Source organism: Zootoca vivipara, chromosome 1 (genome assembly GCF_965207765.1).
Source record: "Zootoca vivipara chromosome 1, rZooViv2.hap1.1, whole genome shotgun sequence".
NCBI lineage: Eukaryota > Metazoa > Chordata > Lepidosauria > Squamata > Lacertidae > Zootoca > Zootoca vivipara.
In genome coordinates, this window is record NC_142582.1 from 127810013 (window position 1) to 127830538 (window position 20526).

The 20526-nt window shown below is 43.6% G+C and overlaps 1 protein-coding gene across 1 annotated transcript; it reads left to right on the forward strand.

The window, feature by feature from the left end:
• Positions 1-2438: 2438 nt before the first annotated feature.
• LOC118097878 (potassium channel, subfamily K, member 16-like) lies at positions 2439-14486 on the forward strand. Its single transcript, XM_035141171.1, has 5 exons — positions 2439-2633; positions 4590-4710; positions 10270-10433; positions 12891-13053; positions 14320-14486. The coding sequence occupies exons 1-5, from the start codon at positions 2439-2441 to the stop codon at positions 14484-14486; spliced, it is 810 nt and encodes a 269-aa protein (XP_034997062.1).
• Positions 14487-20526: the final 6040 nt, after the last annotated feature.

The following is a 20526-nucleotide window of genomic DNA, read 5'->3' on the forward strand; positions in this document are numbered from 1 at the left end:
CCCAGAGTCGGTCACGACTGGACCTAATGGTCAGGGGTCCCTTTACCTTTACCTTTAGGGTTTAACAATAGCATAAGCTTTGCTGCTGCATCACACTATTGACTCATGTTCAGCCTGTGGTCCACCAAGACCCCTAGATCCTTTTCACATGTACTGCTAGTAAGCCAGGTGTCCCCCATCCTATATTTGTGCACCTGGTTCTTCCTGACTAAGTGCAGAACCTGACATTTGTCCTTATTGAAATTCATTTTGTTAGCTTGGGCTCAATGTAGGGTTGCAAAAAAGAGGGCACATTTGCCAACTTCTGCTTTTAACTATGGATCGCTATGACGACTCTGCCCATGAAAAAGAGGACGTGTCCTGGAAAAAGAGGACAAATGGCAACTCTAAATTCTTATTCTTTCTGCTGTGGCATTAGCTACCCCTCCCAGTTTGGTGCCATCTGCAAATCTGATGAGCATTCCCATTGCTCGACGTGACAATAGATCAGGCTTGCCCCCTGTAGATTTCTAAAATATTGTGGCCTGATCTTCCTACCAGCCTCTCAGGCCTGGTGGCTGTCAGTAGCCCAGCAGGTACAGAGGGGGTGACCTCACAGAGGACCAGGTAAGCCAGTCCACAAAAGAGGGTAATATACCCATGACCTCATAGAGTCCATGAAGGTGTGGTCAAGCTGATCCTACCAAATAGCTACCCAGTGAAAGGGAACCACTGAGACTCTCTCATCAGATATTGGAAGTTGAAGTGGATCATTTAAGAGGATTTGGAATCGTAGGTCCCTATCAGGGTGAGTGATGAGCCAAGCAAAGACCTCTCACCTAATTTCAATTCCCTCCTCCAAATGACCCCCTGGGCTGTTTATGGATTTGGGAAAACACACTAGCTCCACCATGACAAAACCTCCTGGTTTTCTCCCTCCATGTTTCCCAATGAACTGTATTTCTTAGAAAACTAAAACAAACCTGGAAAGAGAAATTGTGTTTTGGCATGCAGTGTCCTAACACTCCAAACGACTTTCCCCAAAAGTCATTGAAGCAGTGTTTTGTTGTTGTTTTTTAGGCAGTATAATCTTTTATTTTAGTTACCAATAATACATGAAGCACATTCTTTCTTAGTTTTTCTAGCAACGTATTCACATATGGTTTTGTCCTCGGAGCTTCCTTGCAATGTCATATTCTAGAGACATATTTTGGAGGAGAAACAGCAGCTGTGTAGAAGGCAAAGTAAAGGGGGGACGGGGTGAAAAAAACCCCCAAACTCTATACTTTACAGAGTTGTTATTGTTATTTACCAGATCTTAACCTATGACAGTATTTCCCGATTTTTAAGATGTGTTTTCCCACAAAGTCATTTTGCCGTGGGAGAAAAGGTCAAATTTATATTCTTTGAGCATGTGATGCCATATCGTTTGAATTAATGTTATTTTTTCAATCGTATCTTGAATATTAACATATTTAGACTTGAGTGCCACCCAACGTTCTTGCAGTGCTACATAGGAATATTCCAAGGTAGCCCAATTTGGACAGTTATTTTCAATTGTGGGTCTCCAGAATTGTGTACCTGACTGTAAATATGCTTGGTGATACAGTTCTTAATCTGGGAACCCAAATCCTCCTTTTATCAATATTTGCATTTTTTGAATAGATGTTGTTGGAACTGAAGAGCCCCAAATGCATTTTCTAAAAATGGATTTAATATTGTGAAACTATTTGCTTGGTATGTGAATTGGAACTTCTCTTAAGATATAAATGAGTCCAGGTATTATGTCCAGTTTAAGAGCATTGACTTTTCCCCAGAACTGGACTTAACTGTCAGAGGTCCTTTACCTTTTTACCTGTAAAATAAAAAAATTCCTTCAGTAGCACCTTAAAGACCAACTAAGTTTTTTTTATTTTGGTATGAGCTTTCGTGTGCATGCACACTTCTTCGGAAGAGTTGGTCTTTAAGGTGCTACTGAAGGAATTTTTTTATTTTGCTTCGACTCTGACCAACACGGCTACCTACCTGTAACTTTTTACCTGTATTATATTGACTGTCATCTGTCGATATCCACTGATAAGTCATGATACATTTTGTTGATGTTTAATAATGGTAATTTAGATCAATCACACACAGCTGACTCATGTTCAGCTTGTGGTCCACCAAGACCCCTGGATCCTTTTCGCATGTACTGCTAGTAAGTCATCTTCAGGCCCGGCTCTAGGGGTAGTCTCGGGGGGGGGGGGACCGGCTTGAGACGGCCCTGGTCATCTTCTACTGTATTTGTGCATCTGGTTATTCCTGCTTAAGTGCAGAACCGTCCCTGTTGAAATTCATTTGGTTAGTGCTATGGGGCTGTACTCTTGAGTCTGGGTCAAGACAAATAAGGATTTGCTTACTAAACTATATTCACTATTGTGTCTGCTTCTTCCTTGGCTCTCATTCCCACACAGAACAACATGCATATGAGCAGGGCACAGGGCACCCTACTGCTGGCTGGCCTCATGACTTACATGGTGATGGGTGCCCTCATCTTTGAGATTCTGGAGAAGGAGAACAGCAAGAAAGTAGTAGATAAAATTTATCACCGGAAAGAGGCTTTTTTTTTGAACTACACCTCTCTCAGCCCAGAAGAGGTGGAGTTATTCATAGTGGTAAGTCATTACTTAAGCAAGACTGAAGGGTATGAGTGTGGAATGACACCAGAGGTTGAGAGGTCAGAATGTATATATGGGGGAATACAGTTTAGGAGGTGAGAATCGAGGTGGGGACAGAATCAGTTGCCGGCATAAGCCATAAGGACTCAGCCTTCCTTCCATGTGTGAAATGTTATCCCCATGGAGGATTAGGCAAATTAATGGAGAATAAGACAATGAATGGCTACTAGCCATTAGGGCTGTGTTCTGCCAACACTGTTGGAGGCAGCATGGGCTTATGCACACTGAGCTTTCCTCCCCTCTTTCCAGGCCTGGCCCATGATTTAAAGCTCCGTGTCTGTGCACCATTTCGTTGCTCTGGGGCTTTCCTCATGAAAACCAGCTTGTTAACAGCAATCCATTGAAAACCCAAATAGGCGTTTGCTCCGATTCATCTACAAAGAACAGGTTTTTGTTAGTATTTGTACTGTATTTGTTGGGAAATGTATTTTGCAAATAATATAAATTAGGGAAAGAGAACATGCATCATGTAGCAGCTGCAAAAAAATACTCTGTTCAAGGTCACAGAAAAGCTGAATCGTTGCCACGGAAAACCCAAATTTATGTTTCCTCCAATTCAGCTATAAAGTGCAGGTTGTGGTTAATATTTGTACAGCCGAACCTTGGTTATCGTACTTAATCCATTCCGGTAGTGCATTCGACTCCCGAAATGGTACAAAAACCGATTGGCTGCCGGAGCCGCGTCAGACATTCAGCTTATGAAGAACATTCACAAACCGGAACACTCACTTCCGGGTTTGCGGCATTCTGGAGCAAAAATGTCCGAGTACCAAGGCATCCGAGAACCAAGGTACGACTGTACTATATTAGTTGGGAAATAAATTGGGGGAAAGAGAACATACATCATGTAGCAGCTGCAAAAAAGGTGACTGTTCAAGATCATAGAAAAATTGAATCATTGCCTTGAAAAGTGTTTTTGTGCCTTAGAACAGAGGGTGGGTTGTCTCATCACTGCTGTTTTGTTGAATGAGAATAAGGGAGAGTGAATACTCTAAGCAGACTCTGTCCAGAAGAATTTATGAAGACAGGCAAGCCAAACATTGCTACGAAAGTGTATGTTTTTGGAGCAAGAAGACCAAACCTGGAGTCTCCTTCTTTGGAGGTCTTTAAGTAGAGGCTTGACAGCCATATGTCAAGAATGCTTTGACGGTGTTTCCTGCTTGGCAGGGGGTTGGACTGGATGGCCCTTGTGGTCTCTTCCAACTCTATGATTCTATACCTTCTCTTGGGCTGAAGGGAGAGAAACATTAGTATTGAACTTGATATATAAACAATACAGCTTCTTATAGTGTTGCCATCTATGAAAAAAGGCTCTGGGGGTTCCTGGAACTCACCATGAACACCTCCCTCCTTCTCCTATAATGGCAAAGGAGCCTACTTGAGAGGTGACGGAACTGAGTTCTAGAGAGTTCCGGCTGAAAGAAAGCCCTAGTTGGGATCCTGACAAGTCAAGACTCGTCTTCAAGTCTTGTGTAAGGAGCCTACTTTATCACTAAGCTTTGAGGGTGAAACCGCTGCATCACTCTCAACAACTCAAACATAGATCACAGTTTTCACTGGGAAAGCTTGGTGCAAACCACAACAAGCACCCCTTGGAGTGCGGTCCTTTGCCTGGAAAGAGTGGAGGAAGAGTTAAGTGTGCATAAGCCATACTATGCCTATCAGTCTCTGGGGGTGACAAGTGAGGGGAGGGCTGTCGTGCTCATGTCTTTTTTTTTGTGGGCTTCCCATAAGCATTGGGCTGGCCGCTGGGGGGGAAGAACATGCTGGACTGATCCAGAAGAATTTCCCTTCTGAATGCATCATGATTTAGTTAGCGTTATCTGGTGATAATCAGAGGAGGGCTATTCTTATTGTTGGAATATTCAAACTGAGTCTTGCCTTCAATTGCAGGATGTGATAAAATCTGTTCGGAAGGGAATAATTCCAAGAGGAACCCATCCTCCTGAAACACACAGCTACTGGGATTTCTCTGATTCTTTCTTCTTCGTGGGCACTATGTTAGCCACAATAGGTACTGTCATTTGGTTCTGGCTTCTCCCTGAATATAATATGCAGGGCATCCGACTGCTCTCGCTTAGAAAAATTGTGTTAAGCTGCAGGCTTTGCTTTTGCTCATTTATCATCCTTCACAACTCATCTTTGTCTTCCCCTTTCTGACCAAATAAATAGTTCATTATATGCCCAACAAGACCATTCCCTGATTAGGTATTTATTCCCCACCCTTCTGGGGCCAACCCATTATTAAAACACCCCTGTGGAAAATAGTTGGGCTAGGGAAACGAGTTCAAATCCCACCAGGTGCAACTGACCCCATGACAATTTCCCAGTGCAAATCCACCCCTCTCAGCACAACCCTATGCATTCAGTGGGACCTGCTCCCCAATAAATTTGCATAGGATTAAAACTTCTTTCCAGTAAGCTACACAGCACACACAAGAAACCACACACCCTTTTTATCTGGGCGAATGCCTTCAAAGCAGAAAACCGTGCACCGAGTGGGTGAACCTACCCTTTTAGCACTGTTTAATCCAGAGCGTTCAAAACTTTTCATGTTGGTGACACACTTTTTATACATGCGTCAATTTGTGACACAGTAATTCAGTTTTGCTAGCAGACTGGTGGTTAAACTCCTCTCCAGTGTTCACATGACACACCGAACACTGCAGCCGACATACTAATGTGTCACGACACAGTTTGTAAAGCTCTGGTTGATTCGAAATAAAAAAATTCCTTCCAGCAGCACCTTAAAGACCAACTAAGTTTTTATTTTGGTATGAGCTTTCGTGTGCATCAAGTGTGCTAAAGGTAAAGGGACCCCTGGCCATTAGGTTCAGTCGCGAACGACTCTGGGGTTGCAGCGCTCATCTCGCTCTATAGGCTGAGGGAGCCAGCGTTTGTCCACAGACAAGCTTCCAGGTCATGTGGCCAGTATGACAAAGCCACTTCTGGCGAATCAGAGCAGCACACAGAAACGCCGTTCACTTTCCTGCCAGAGCTGTACCTATTTATCTACTTGCTCTTTCACATGATTTCGAACTGCTAGCTGGGCAGGAGCTGGGACTGAACAACGGGAGCTCACCCCCGTCGCGGGGATTCGAACCGCCGACCTTCTGATCAGCAAGCCCTAGGCTCTGTGGTTTAACCCACAGCACCACCCGCGTCCCAAGTGTGCTAGGGATAAACTAATCCATACGTTGAGTGCAGGCCATAAAGCTGCCAATTCTGAGACACAAGAAAAGGGCTTATCTATTTCTCAGCCTTTGGACTTGAGGTATCCCAGGAGACTTCATTTCTTGGCTCTGTCCACTAGCAAATTTGGATCAGTAGATACTATTCGTTTTCTAATTGGTTCTCTGGTTATTCCGGGGTGCTAGGCAAAATCTTCATAGGACCTCAGCTGAAAACAACTCGGTCTGGTCCTTACAGATGCATGGAGGATGCTGCTTATTTACTGGAACTTTTCAACATACAATGCAATAAAAACCAAACTAATATAAAGAAAAAGTAAAAGAGGAAACAGAAAAAGAAAGGAGAAAGAAGGAGGGAGAGAAGGAGGGAGAGAAGGAAGGAAGGAAGGAATAATGGAGAAAAGATACAGAGCCTTCTATCAGAGGTAGATCATAACCCTTATCCCGCCCAGCTCTCACCTGTGATCCTTTCTTCTCCCATCCTACCACCCTGGGAGATCTTCCCTTCCCTGCTTCTCACGCAGGATCATCAGCCATCCATCACCTTCCTGTGAATATCCTCATTAACACAGAACAGAGGGCATACAAAAATAAAACAAAATATAAACAAGGGTAGAGTTAGCAGAAAAATACAGAAGCAAAGATCATAAAAAAATAAAAGAGACATAAGAGAAATGTGCCAATATTGTACATAAAGATTATTCAGAATATTCCAAATATTTACTCTAGGATGGTAACCAGCTGTATTCCAGGATAATGTTCAGCTAGGTGGTGTTTTCCCAATCTTCAGTCCCAAACATCTCAAGTTCATTCATTTTCTTTTCCGCACAAAATGTCCAAAAGGGGCTCTTCAATCGTTACTAGAACTAAATGCCAAGAACATTCTTCCTCCAGCCCAGTGTGATAACTTTATCTCCAAGAAATTCCAGCATCCCTGATTAGAGCAACAATGCACAATTATTTACTTGTTGTATAGTCATTAATTCATACTCCATTCCATATCTTCCAATCCCATTTCTTGCACTTAGAAAAGGATGCTGAGATTACTAAGACCCACCACTGGTTTTTCAAAAATAAGTGATGCCAGACCATTCTCATTTCTTTCTTTGTTTTTGGTGGAATTACAAATTTTGTGGATTAGGGAAATGCTGTGGACATAATGTATATTGATTTCGGTAAGGCTTTTGACAAAGTACTCCATGATTTTCTCAAGAGGAAGCAGGTAAAATGTGGGTTGAACAAGGTAATCGTAAGGTGTATTTGTAGTAGGTTGACTGATGGAACCCAAAGAGTATTCATTAATGGTTCCTTGACATCCTGCAGAAAAGTGACAAGTGGGGTGCCAGAGGGTTTTGGCTTTATAAATGACTTGGATGAATGAACTGAGAGGATGCTCATCAAATTTGCAGATGGCACCAAACTGGGAGGGGTAGCTAATGCTGCAGAAGAAAGAATTGGGATTCAAAACAACAGATTGAAGAACTGGGCACAAACTAAGAAAATGCATTTCAAAAAGCACAAATGTCAGGTTCTGCACTTAGTCAGGAAGAATCAGATGCATAAATATAAGATGGGGGACATCTGGCTTACTAGCAGTACATGTGAAAAGGATATGGGTTTTTGGTGGCTGCATCACCTGAAGTATTGTATCCAGATCAAGGGAAGCAATAGTCCCTTGATCTATAAATCAAGATCATGGCCACTGGTCCCATCACCTCCTGGCAAATAGAAGGGGAAGAAATGGAGGCAGTGAGAGATTTTACTTTCTTGGGCTGCTTGATCACTGCAGATGGTGACAGCAGGCACGAAATTAAAAGACGCCTGCTTCTTGGGAGAAAAGCAATGACAAACCTAGACAGCATTTGAAAAAGCAGAGACATCACCTTGCCGACAAAGGTCCGTATAGTTAAAGCTATGGTTTTCCCGGTAGTGATGTATGGAAGTGAGAGCTGGACCATAAAGAAGGCTGATTGCCGAAGAATTGATGCTTTTGAATTATGGTGCTGGAGGAGACTCTTGAGAGTCCCATGGACTGCGAGAAGATTAAACCAATCCATTCTGAAGGAAATCAGCCCTGTGTGCTCGCTGGAAGGACAGATCCTGAAGCTGAGGCTCCAATACTTTGGCCACCTCATGAGAAGAGAAGACTCCCTGGAAAAGACCCTGATGTTGGGAAAGATTGAGGGCACTAGGAGAAGGGGACAACAGAGGACGAGATGGTTGGACTGTGTTCTCGAAGCTACGAACATGAGTTTGACCAAACTGCGGGAGGCAGTGGAAGACAGGAGTGCCTGGCGTGCTCTGGTCCATGGGGTCACGAAGAGTCGGACACGACTAAACGACTAAACAACAACAACAACATTCTGTCTTGGTCAGACCACACCTGAAATACTGTGTCCTGTTTTGGGCACCACAATTTGAGAAGAATTTTGGCAAGCTGGAACATCTGCAGAGAAGGGCAGCCAGGAAGATCAAGGGTCTGGAAACCAAGCCTTATGAAGAATGGTTGAACGAGCTGGGTATGTTTAGCTTGGAAAAGAAGAGACTGACAGGTGATATGAGAGCCATCTTCAAATATCTCAAGGGCTGTCACATGGGAGAGGGAGCATGCTTGTTCTCTTCTGCTCTAGAGGGTAGGACTCGAGGCAATGGCTTCAAAAGACAAGAAAGAAGATTCTGACTAAACATCAGGAAAAGGGTTGTTCGGCAATGGAACAGGCTCCATCACGAGGTTGTGGATTCTGCTTAACTAGAGGTTTTTAAGCAGAGGTTGGATGACCATCTCATATGGATGCTCTAGTTCAGGCATGCCCAAACTGTGGCCCTCCAGATGTTTTGGCCTACAACTCCCATGATCCCTAGCTAACAGGACCAATGGTTGGGGAAGATGGGTATTGTAGTCCAAAACATCTGGAGGGCTGGAATTTGGGCATGCCTGCTCTAGTTGAAATTTCTGCATTGCAGAGGGTTGAACTAGATTACTCTTGGGGTTCCTTCCAACTCTGCAATTTTACGATTCCATGTGTCTATGAATTGCCAGAAGCTTGGTGGCTTTTTCCTCGGAGTTCACTTCCACCTGTAAACAAGATCCTCTATCTCTGCCATATGTTGATCAATATTTTCCCTCAAAGGTCCTGTGAAATTCTTTAGTCTGGTTTTCCTCTGATCCATTTTCATTCACCATTCTGTGCATCTCATCTCTGAGCTCTTGCAATTGCTCATCCAATAATTGTGGGATAATACTAACAATCAGTGGTGTATTCAGCCATGTCTTTGCCATATTGAGTTTTGTTCATCACTCCCTTAGCAGCCTCTGCTTTGAAAACTTCTGTCTGTCCCTTTAAGTAAACAGTGCATTCAATTCCAAAGGTTGAATCCCGACAAGACCGAAGTATTGTGTGAAATGGGACAGGGGAAGCCACCCAGAGTGGCTGGGGCAACACAGTCAGATGGGCGACACAAAAATAATAAATTATAATTATATTATTACTATTCCCATGGTAATGGATTCAATCTTACTTTTATAAACAGCAACACAGAGACAGAATGGAGAGTTAAAATCTGAAGGTTAAGCATGTTCCAATTCACAGGCCAGGTCAGGTCACACTGAAGTTGAGAGAAATCAAATTTCTAGAGCATTCTTTTTAGGTGCTTGGGAATTGCAACTTATTTTAGCCATGATGGTTACGAATGGAGGAACTCTGCTCTTTCTTCACTGCAGATTAACCTACATTTTATTCATTATCATGAAAATGCAGTGATGCCCAGATTTTCATGACAAATATATTGTCAATCTTTTGGGTTTTTTTTAAAGGGTTGCCATGGTGAGTCTCCATTTCACCCAACATTTCACAAGGTCTCCAAAGTAATACCTGCACACTTGGCCTCTTCCATTGCATTTCAGGTCAGTTCTTCCACAGTGGGCCTGTCTGCTCCAAGAAACAGGAGGGAGACACTTGGAGCTCCCACATAATTATGCCCGGAGGAAGTTTCTTTGTTTGAAACTCTTAATTGCCCCAAGTGCATTGGCACAAAGGAAGTCAATAAGTGCAGTACATAAAATAAATACATTGGGCTGTATCCACGGCTGCCATTTTGGTCATGCACAGACCTCTGCTTGCACAATGAAACTTATCCCTCTTCTCCTCCCTGCACCCCTCTTAGCACCCTCAAAGTCTGCCCCAGAGGGTATGGGGATCCTCTGGAGCAGATTTGGGGGTTGTACAGGAGAGAGGAAAGGAAGGAGCAGTCAGTCTCAATGCACAAGCAGCTCTCCACTGGAAACAACCCTTCATAGGGACCCTGCTGTGTAACTTGTCTAGGCAATTGGCAAATTGACAGTTGCTGACATCCTTTTCAACCCGTTCTTATTCTTTCAACAGGCTATGGAAACGTCTGTCCCCAAACAAAAGAAGGTCAGATGTTTTGTGTTATTTTTGCTCTCTTTGGAATCCCCTTCAACCTCATCTGCTTGAACTATATTGGCTTTTTAGTCTCAAGACTCTTCGAACGGTGTGCAGCGAAAGTGTTTGGGAAAGGAAAGAAGGTAATTCAGTTACTTTATCTGGAGATGATTTCTAATCTTACCAGTGACAAGACTGAGGCCAACATAGACTGCTGCTGCACTCAGGTCATATGCATACTGTATATGATTGGCTGCCTCTATAAGAGGAAGAAGAAAATAATATATTAGACATGTGCATTGTTGTTTAGTCGTGTCCGACTCTTCGTGACCCCATGGACCAGAGCACGCCAGGCACTCCTGTCTTCCACTGCCTCCCGCAGTTTGGTCAGACTCATGTTGGTGGCTTCGAGAACACTGTCCAACCATCTCATCCTCTGTTGTCCCCTTCTCCTAGTGCCCTCAATCTTTCCCAACATCAGGGTCTTTTTCAGGGAGTCTTCTCTTCTCATGAGGTGGCCAAAGTATTGGAGCCTCAGCTTCAGGATCTGTCCTTCCAGTGAGCACTCAGGGCTGATTTCCTTCAGAATGGATAGGTTTGATCTTCTTGCAGTCCATGGGACTCTCAAGAGTCTCCTCCAGCACCAAAATTCACTACTGGGAAAACCATAGCTTTAACTATATGTACCTCTGTCGGCAAGGTGATGTCTCTGCTTTTTAAGATACTGTCTAGGTTTGTCATTGCTTTTCTCCCAAGAAGCAGGCGTCTTTTAATTTCATGACTCCTGTCACCATCTGCAGTGATCATGGAACCCAAGAAAGTAAAATCTCCCACTGCCTCCATTTCTTCCACTTCTATTTGCCAGGAGGTGATGGGACCAGTGGCCATGATCTTGGTTTTTTTTTTATGTTGAGCTTCAGACCGTATTTTGCGCTCTCCTCTTTCACCCTCATCAAAAGGTTCTTTGATTCCTTCTCACTTTCTGCCATCAAGGTTGTTTCATCAACATATCTGAGGTTGTTGATATTTCTTCCGGCAATATTGATTCTCATTTGGGATTCATCCAGTCCAGTCTTTCACATGATGAATTCTGCACTGCCCTTTTGGGGGTTAAGATGTAGACTGATCTTCTCCAATCCTCTGGCCACTGCTGAGTTTTCCAAACTTGCCGGCATATTGAGTGTAGCACCTTAATAGCATCATCTTTTAAAATTTTAAATAGTTCAGCTGGAAGATCATCACTTCCACTGGCCTTGTTAATAGCAGTGCTTTCTAAGGCCCATTTGACTTCACTCTCCAGGATGTCTGGCTCAGGGTCAGCAACCACACTACCTAGGGTGTATGAGTCCTCCATATCTTTCTGGAATAATTCCTCTGTGTATTCTTGCCACCTCTTCTTGATGTCTTCTGCTTCTGTTAGGTCCTTACCACTTTTGTCCTTTATTATGGTAATCTTTGTACAAAATGTTCTTTTCATATCTCCAATTTTCTTGAACAGATCTCTGGTTTTCCCCATTCGGTTGCTTTCCTCTTTTTCTTTGCATTGCTCGTTTAAGAAGGCCCTCTTGTCTCTCCTTGCTAATTTTTGGAAATCTGCATTCAATTTCCTGTATCTTTCACTATCTCCCTCATATTTTCCCTGGCTTCTCTCCCCTGCTATTTGTAAGGCCTCATTGGACAGCCACTTGGCTATCTTGCATTTCCTTTGCATTGGGATGGTTTTCGTTGCTGCCTCCTGTATAATGTTACAAGCCTCCATCCATAGTTCTTCAGGCACTCTGTCCACCAAATCTAAATCCTTAAACCTGTTCCTCACTTCCACTCTGTATTCATAAGGGATTTGATTTAGATTGTGTCTTACTGGCCCAGTGCTTTTTCCTACTTTCTTCAGTTTAAGCTGGAATTTTGCTATAAGAAGCTGCTGATCTGAGCCACAGTCAGCTTCAGGTCTTGTCTTTGCTGACTGTATAGAGCTTCTCCATCTTTGGCTGCAGAGAATATCTGATTTCGATGCTGACCATCTGGTGATGTCCACGTGTAGAGTCGTCTCTTGTGTTGTTGGAAAAGATTGTTTGTTATGACCAGCTTGTTCTCTTGACAGAACTCTATTAGCCTTTACCCTGCTTAGAATCATAGAATCATAGAGTTGGAAAAGACCACATGGATTCGTATTGAGATCATTCTATCATTTTTGAGATTGCATCCTAGTACAGCTTTTGCTACTCTTTTGATGACTATGAGAGCCATCCAATCCAACCCCCTGCTAAGCATTTTGAACTCCAAGGCCAAACTTGCCAGTTGCTCCTTTTATCTCTTGACTCCCTACTTTAGCATTCCAATCCCCTATAATGAGAAGAACATCCTTCTTTGGTGTCGTTTCTAGAAGATGTTGTAAGTCTTCATGGAATTGGTCAATTTCAGTTTCTTCACCACCGGCAGTTGGTGCATAAACTTGGATTACAGTGATGATAAAAGGTATGCCTTGGATTCTTGCCCCCCCCCCCCCACTGAGAGAATATTATTCCATGCTAAATCTCAGTGGGTTTTCCCCCCACAATTTGGTCTTTTTTTCTTTTATTTTTCTTTTCTTTATCTTTCAGAAAACAGCAAGATATACTTTCCTGTTCATGGCTGTGGGACTTCTAATGTTTCTTATTTTGCCATCATTCCTCTTTCAACATGCGGAGGGCTGGAGTTATCATGAAGCTATCTATTTTACATTTATTACACTCAGCACCATTGGTTTTGGAGACTATCTAATAGGTAAGGCTTTCAAAAGACTTTGATATTGTGGGCTTAACTGGTTGTACAGATAAAGCTAGGTCATTTGTGGCATCAAGGTACTGGTGGCAACCAATCTGTTCTACCGAAGAATATGAAAGCTCAGTTCAGGTTTCATCCAAAATGATGACTTGCAATGATTATAATTTGGAACCCAACCATATTTTAAGTTTCTCAAGTACGGACCCTCCAAGTACAGTGGTACCTCTACTTACGAATAACTCTACTTACGATTGTTTCTACTTACGAATGGAGCTCCGTCCGCCATCTTGGATGCGGTTTAGATAGGATTTTTTCTACTTAACGAATTTTTAGATGGGGTTGCATCTAAATGTTTCAGGGTTTTTTTTCTATAGATATTCTGAGCATCTTTTTAAATTCTTCATGGATGCAGCTCCAATTTTTTATTTTTTTTTACTTTTTCGCATCTCCCCAACATAAGTGCATCACAGTACCCTCAACTTCCCTGCACTTCCAGCAAAGGTTGGATTTGGTCTTATAGATTTTGGCAATCTTCGATGGTGTCATGTGCCACCTATAAAACATCTTCATCATGTTCTCTTTTATAGAATAACAGGAAGTGAATCTGAATTGAATTTTCAATAGTCTTTCCCACTGGTTTAGTTCTATTGCATGTCCGATAACTTGGGCCCTTTGACCTATGATTCTTTTATTTGTTCATCTTCAAGATCCCATTCCAATAATTAATCATATACTTTAGATAGTAATTTTTTGTTACTTCCTAATAATACGTTTTGTAATTTTTCTTTTTCTTTTTTAAAGTCAGATTTTTAAAAATCCAGGGTAAAAACGTTATTTAGTTGTTGATATTGGAGCCAGCCCATGACATGGTACCTAATCTCTTCAAATGTTTTCATTTTTAGCTGGCCCTGCTCTTGTCTTACTAGTTGCTTATACGCTGCCCAATTCCCTGACATATTAATTTTTTTAATTGAAAATGCTTCTAATGGCGACGGCCACCATGCTGTAACTGGTTCCAACAAGGGTTGATAAGTCGTCCAAAAACCTTCACAGGCTCAAATAGCAGCATGAGCCCAAACCATCACAAATAGGCAATAATAAGGACATTGGCAGTTTCCTGTGTTCGTCTTCCCACAATTCAATGGTAGAAATGTGTTTTAAATGTATGGTGTGAACATGACCTAACGAAGTTTAGATAAACTGAGTTGGTGGGTCCTTTAAATCACCTCCTCACACATTATTGTTGCTTTTCTCTTGTGTCTCCAGGGAGGAAGCATGAGAGGAACTATTTTGTGGGCTACCAGTTGCTTGCAGCCGTTTGGATCGTCATTGGTCTGGCCTGGATAGCTGTGCTGTTTCAACTGGTATCATCATTACTCCTACCTGGGGATTCAAAAGCATCCTCAAAAAAAAGGAGTAAACTGCAAAGATAACACCGCCCAAAAGGAGTCAGTCTGCTAGATTTCCACTGGTGGAGAATTTTATCATCGCATTCAGGTGTACACTGACATAAAAATCAGTTATACTCAAGAACTTCCATTGAGCTTTTTAAAATTATATGCCATTTTGACATTCTGTTGATTCCTTAAAAACTCACTAGCTGCTATTTAAGTTATGTAATTCCTATTAAACGGTGAAATAGCTGGGTATTCTGCAAATGAGAGGGAGGGTGAGTGTTACTTGGAATCTCAAAACTGGAATGTGTGCAGAGGAGACCAAGCAAGATGATCAAGGGTCTGGAAACCAAGCCTGATGAGGAGTGGTTGAAGGAGCTGGGTGTTTTTATTCTGGAAAAGAGGAGACTGGGGGAGATATGAGAGCCATCTTCAAATATATCAAGGGCTTTCACATGGAAGAGGGAGCATGCTTGCTTTCTCCTGCTCTGGAGGGGAGGACTCAAACCAATGACTTCAAGTTACAAGGAAGGAGATTCCAACTAAACATCAGAAATAACTTTCTGACAGTAGGAGCTGTTCAGCAGTAGAACGGTCTCCCTCAGGAGGTGGTGGAATCTCCTTCCTTGGAGGCTTTTAAGCAGAGGTTGGATGGCCATCTGTCATGGATGCTTTAGCTGAGATTCCTGCATTGCAGAAGCTTGGGCTAGATGCATCAAACATGAAAGAAAAGAAAATGCCCAGTACCTTTTCCTGGACAGTGATTTTTGCACCATTCTCTTGGTGGGAACTACAACTCCACCCCCATTGTTCAGCCCAGACACTGAGGTCCATCTTTGAGGGCCTTCTGGTGGGTCCCTCACTGCAAGAAGTGAGGTTACAGGGAACCAGGAAGATGTCAAGGAGATAAAGAGCTACACAATCTTTAGAAGACATCTGAAGGCAGCCCTGTATAGGGAAGTTTGAAATGTTGTATGTTTTTATAATGTTTTGATATATGCTGGAAGCCTCTCAGAGTGGCTGGGGAAACCCAGTCAGATGGGTGGGGTACAAATATTATTATTATTATTATTATTATTATTATTAAGCAGAAAGTTATGGGATGTGCACCGATTGGAAATGTGGTAGTGCAACCACCCCAAAGGTTTTGCAGGCCAAAACAGCATCATGAGCCCAAACCATCACGAATACGCAATAATAAGGACATTGGCAGTTTCCTGTGTTCGTCTTCACACAATTCAGTGGTAGAAATGTGTTTTAAATGTATGGTGTGAACCTGACCTAATGAAATTTAGATAAACTGAGATAAACTGAATTATTATTATTATTAAATAAGCATACCAAGTTTTCTCATGTCATTTGTATCACAAAAATAGCATAATAAACCACAGTGCCTAGGGCTTGCTGATCAGAAGGTTGGCGGTTCGAATCCCCACGACGGGGTGAGCTCCCGTTGCTCGGTCCCTGCTCCTGCCAACCTAGCACTTCGAAAGCACTTCAAAGTGTAAGTAGATAAATAGGTACCACTCCGGCAGTAAGGTAAACGGCACTCATCTGGCTTTATTGGCCAAGGGAGCTGATGTACAGCTTCCAGGTCATGTGGCCAACATCACTAAGCCGCTTCTGGCAAACCAGAGCAGCGCAAGGAAACGTGGTTTACCTTCCCGCCGGAGCGGTACCTATTTATCTACTTGCATTTTGACGTGCTTTCGAACTGCTAGGTTGGCAGGAGCTGGGAACCGAGGAACAGGAGCTCACCCCGTTGTGGGGATTTGAACTGCCGACCTTCTGATTGGCAAGCCCTAGGCTCTGTGGTTTAACCCACAGCGCCACCCGCGTCCCTTAGTACATGGGTGGACGAGTCTAAAAAGTCCATGACACAAATTTTCACAGTCCTGTAGCATTTAGGGTGGCTCATTTGCCAGGAGCAATGTATTTAGTTTTTACTCTGGAGGTGTATACTCAATTCTGACCAAATGAAGCCTCCTGGTGTATATTTTGCTCTCGGCGCAAATCTGAAACTCAAAGGGTACAATTGTTGCCACATGTGAAGTTCTTTCCAGCTCTCCCACCACACTACATATTTTGGGACTTCTTGCTGATTCCGCATGGGTTGAGGCAGAGAGCCTGATGAGCAAAAGGTAGAGGCAATGGCAAAACTGAAGCAAAGCTGTGTCCTTCACACAAGGTTTTAGCAAACCCTTTTGGGTGTCATTTCTCTGTATGCATCCCTCCTCTCATTCGTGAGCAGGAAAGCAAAACAATGGTGACAGGTCCCAAAGAACAGAGCTCAGCTTCTTGTAGTTAGGGTCTCTTACATCCTGCTTTACTCTTTTGCCTGGAGGCCCTGAGAATGAGGTGGGGGGAGACCCTAAAACTTTGGGAAACATCCAGAGACCTCAGAGGCAACCTATATTGCAGCAGGTTGGACTAGATGACTCTTGCATAATAAACCACAGTGCCTAGGGCTTGCTGATCAGAAGGTTGGCGATTCGAATCCCCACGATGGGGTGAGCTCCCGTTGCTCGGTCCCTGCTCCTGCCAACCTAGCACTTCGAAAGCATCTCAAGACATCGAAGCATCTCAAAGCATCGAAGGCATCTCAAGCATCTCAAAGCAGGCATCTCAAGCATCTCAAAGGCATCTCGAAGGCATCTCAAGCATCTCAAAGCATCGAAGGCATCTCAAGGCAGCCCTGTTTAGGGAAGCTTTTAATGTTTGATGGATTTCTGTATTTTAGAATTTCTGTTTTTTTTGGAAGCTGCCCAGAGTGGCTGGGGGAACCCGGCCAGATGGGCGGGGTATAAATAATAAATTATTATTATTATTATTATTATTATTGGGGTCCCTTCCAACTCTACAATTCCAGGATTTTATGATACTTTGCTTCCTGAGGCTGAACAACAGGCGGTGCTCCTGGAGTCAAGTTGCAGAAAACTCCACCAGCACTTCTTCCTGGGAGTAAAAGAAAATGAGAAACCACACACAAGTAAATATTTGGAGCACTTTCATGAGCATGGCTACTTCACTGGCCCCGTGATACCTGTCAATCCAAGTTATTAGGGAAGAGGGTGGCATTGCTGGTGTTCATTGCCTTTTCTTTTTCTTTTTTAACAATGTTTTATTGATTTTATGTACAATCTTAACAACAGAGGACGTTACAACCGAAATAAACCTTTACAACAGAAGATTTTTGTACTAAATTCTTCTCAGATTTCCTTATTTTACTATTCTTTAACTTAAATCTTCTTCTTTTACCTCCTGGTTCTTAACCTCCTAAATTGCATATCTGTCCTCTACAATTTTCCAATTACTGCCTTATACCTCCCTTCCCCTTTACCCATTACTTCCCTTCACCCACGTGGGATCTTCTCTTCATACTGTTATTTCTTGTTGCGTTGACAGCTATTGAATTTGTTTTTCCATTTGTATTGCAATATTCTCTTGTATTCCTGCGTACTTCAGGCTACCGCATGTTAAATTTAAGCTCTGAAACCAAATCTTCTCCTATATTCCTGTACACATTCCCATTCTTTGTAAGTTTTTTGTTCCTTGCCTTTTCAGAGGCGTTTGTCTTTAACCAGCTACACAAACCCTCCTCTCTTCCCAGCCCTCAGATATAGAAAGGTTTTAAATGAGAGTCATAACATGGCGCAGGGAAAAGGGAGGACTGTTGTTTATCACAGGGGTGGCGCTGCCAGGCCACAAAGCACTTACCAGCGCAAAGCAAGTTCACTCTGGGTGAATTTTGTTAGGATCTCACTGATAGCATACACGCAGAAGACCTGGGCCACCAAGCCCCCCCCCCCCCCCCGGTAAGCCTCTGCCGGTGTCTTCTGCCTCCAGTAGCCAGCTGTAACATGATCCAGGCTCCTTGGAGTCTGGACACGTTATCTGCAGAGTCCATTCCAGCGATCAGTGTGGTTTGGCAGCAGCAGCAGCAGCAAAGTAGACACAGAGAGAAGTCCTTGCATATTTACAAGCGTTTATTCTAAAGCATCTCAGAAGATAGACCAAACGTGTCTGTCTTCACCAGAAAAGCAAAAGCAAGAGAACTAACATTACAATAGTACAGGGGTCCCCAGACTTACTGGCGTTTGGGCCGGTTCCCACCGCGCCGATCGCGCGGCGGGCCGGAGGGCGGAGGAGCGCGCGCCTGTGCGGGCCGGCGGGCGGGGGAGTGTGCGCCCGTGCGCGGCGGCGCGCTTCCAGGGTGGGAAAAGCGCCGAAAATCCGTTGTGCGCATACACGTGGGCCTCCCCCGACCCGGATGTGCACCAGAAATGACTTCTTCCGGGTCGGGAGAGGCCCATACGCATGCGCACAAAGGATTTTCGGCGCTTTTTTCCCAACCTGGAAGAGCACTGCCGCACTGCGCGCCGTAAGAGCGGGCGGCGGCGGGCGGCGGGGGTCGTCGCGGGCCGGATTGGCAGGCTAATTGGGCCGCATCCGGCCCCCGGGCCGTAGTCTGGGGACCCCTGCAATAGTACAACAAACGGAAATATACATCATGTGGCACATTCAACATCCTCTTCCGAGCCTGTTCCTTTTTAAGGTGGAACAGAATCTACTATGAAATCCTAACACTCACAAGTAAGACCCTGGAAGACTTATCTTCTTCCCGGCTGGCTTGGCACCTTTAACACTGTTAGACACCTATCATTCTAACTGGAAAGTTTCCCTGTTCGAAAAGATAAGAAGCTTTGGGATTTTCTCCGCAGATCTTGATAGCGGCAGGATACCAGAGAGCCAGATGTCAAGTGCTCCAACGTATTAGGGACGTGGAGCTGCAGTGTCATATGGGCAAAATGGACAAACATGCCACAATAAGAGATTTTTGGGAGAGGGTTCTCACCCGCAAATTACCTGGCAAAACTGCAAATACCCAAGTATAGACATTCCTTTGCCTTGGCCAGATTTAATGCGTTGCCCTCTGCACTGTTGCTAGGCAGGTGTGAGGGTAAACCGTATGAGTCACGTGTTTGCCCATGTGGCTCATTGGAAGTGGAAACAAATTTGCATGCATCGCTGCACTGCAGTTTCTACGAGGATCTACGCCTGACCTTTATCACCCCAGCCTTACAAAAGCTTAAAAATGAACCAGAATCCCAACGTCGGAGAGCCTTGGTAGAAGACAAGGTCCCTGAAATTACGATCAGTGTTGCCAAATTCTGCGTAGCTGCTATTAGACGCAGGAAACAAGAGCTTTCCAATGTCAATACGCAGGCCAATGCAAATATTTAATTTTATTTATGTCCTTTAACTTTAAAGTGTTGTTACAGCCTAATTTGTATTGAAATTGTCCTCTGTTTATTTCTGTGTTATCCTTTGTTGACTAGTTGTATGAGTCGATTTGGTCTGTGACCGTTTAATAAAATTTGATTTGATTTGATTTAACCCTGGCAGAGACACATGCCTGACTGGCATGTTCCCTCCCTCCTGGTCGATCGTTCAGGAGCTTCAAAAGCTTTCTCCAGCCCGAACATCCCAGTGACTTCAGGAAACACAGTAACACAAGCATCCTGCCTCCGTCACGCCCGACTCTGTGGAATGAAAACATACACCATCATGTGATAGACAACAATCCCATGAATGCAAACACGGGGAATGAATCTCCAACACATTTTACAGAGATCATTTCTGTGAATCATTTCTGGGGAAATGCAATTGACTTTCAACAATAGATGCTGTCTGGAAGAAAGATGGCTGTACCTCCCCTTGAAATTTAGAAACGGCACAATATTCCTTCTGGGAGAAACCGTTTGCGTGTGTTGCAAAAAATTAAGTGGAAATCGCCTCCGTTTCTTAAAGGTGCAGGAGCCCGTACAGCGCCCAGGGAGGTCCCTACCAGTCAGAGGAAAATGACAGAGGGATATATATTAAAGCAAAGCGACTAGTAAAGCTGATCTTTATTGCAATAGAAATGTACTGTTGCAACAGGGTCCTTGCTCACAACACACACGAAGGAGGAGAACCCTGAACAAAGGCAAAACACACTTATCTACATTTTCATTACAGGTGGTTTCTCCCACTTCCCGCCTTCATGGGATTCACAGGATACGTCAAATGAGGGAGGCAC

Excerpts from the sequence above, each read along its gene's own strand:
- LOC118097878 (XM_035141171.1), top strand. The coding sequence starts at position 2,439 with ATGCATATGAGCAGGGCACAGGGCACCCTACTGCTGGCTGGCCTCATG. Across the intron at positions 4,711-10,269 it reads CACTATGTTAGCCACAATAG|GCTATGGAAACGTCTGTCCC; the intron begins GTACTGTCATTT and ends TTCTTTCAACAG. Across the intron at positions 10,434-12,890 it reads TGTTTGGGAAAGGAAAGAAG|AAAACAGCAAGATATACTTT; the intron begins GTAATTCAGTTA and ends TTTATCTTTCAG.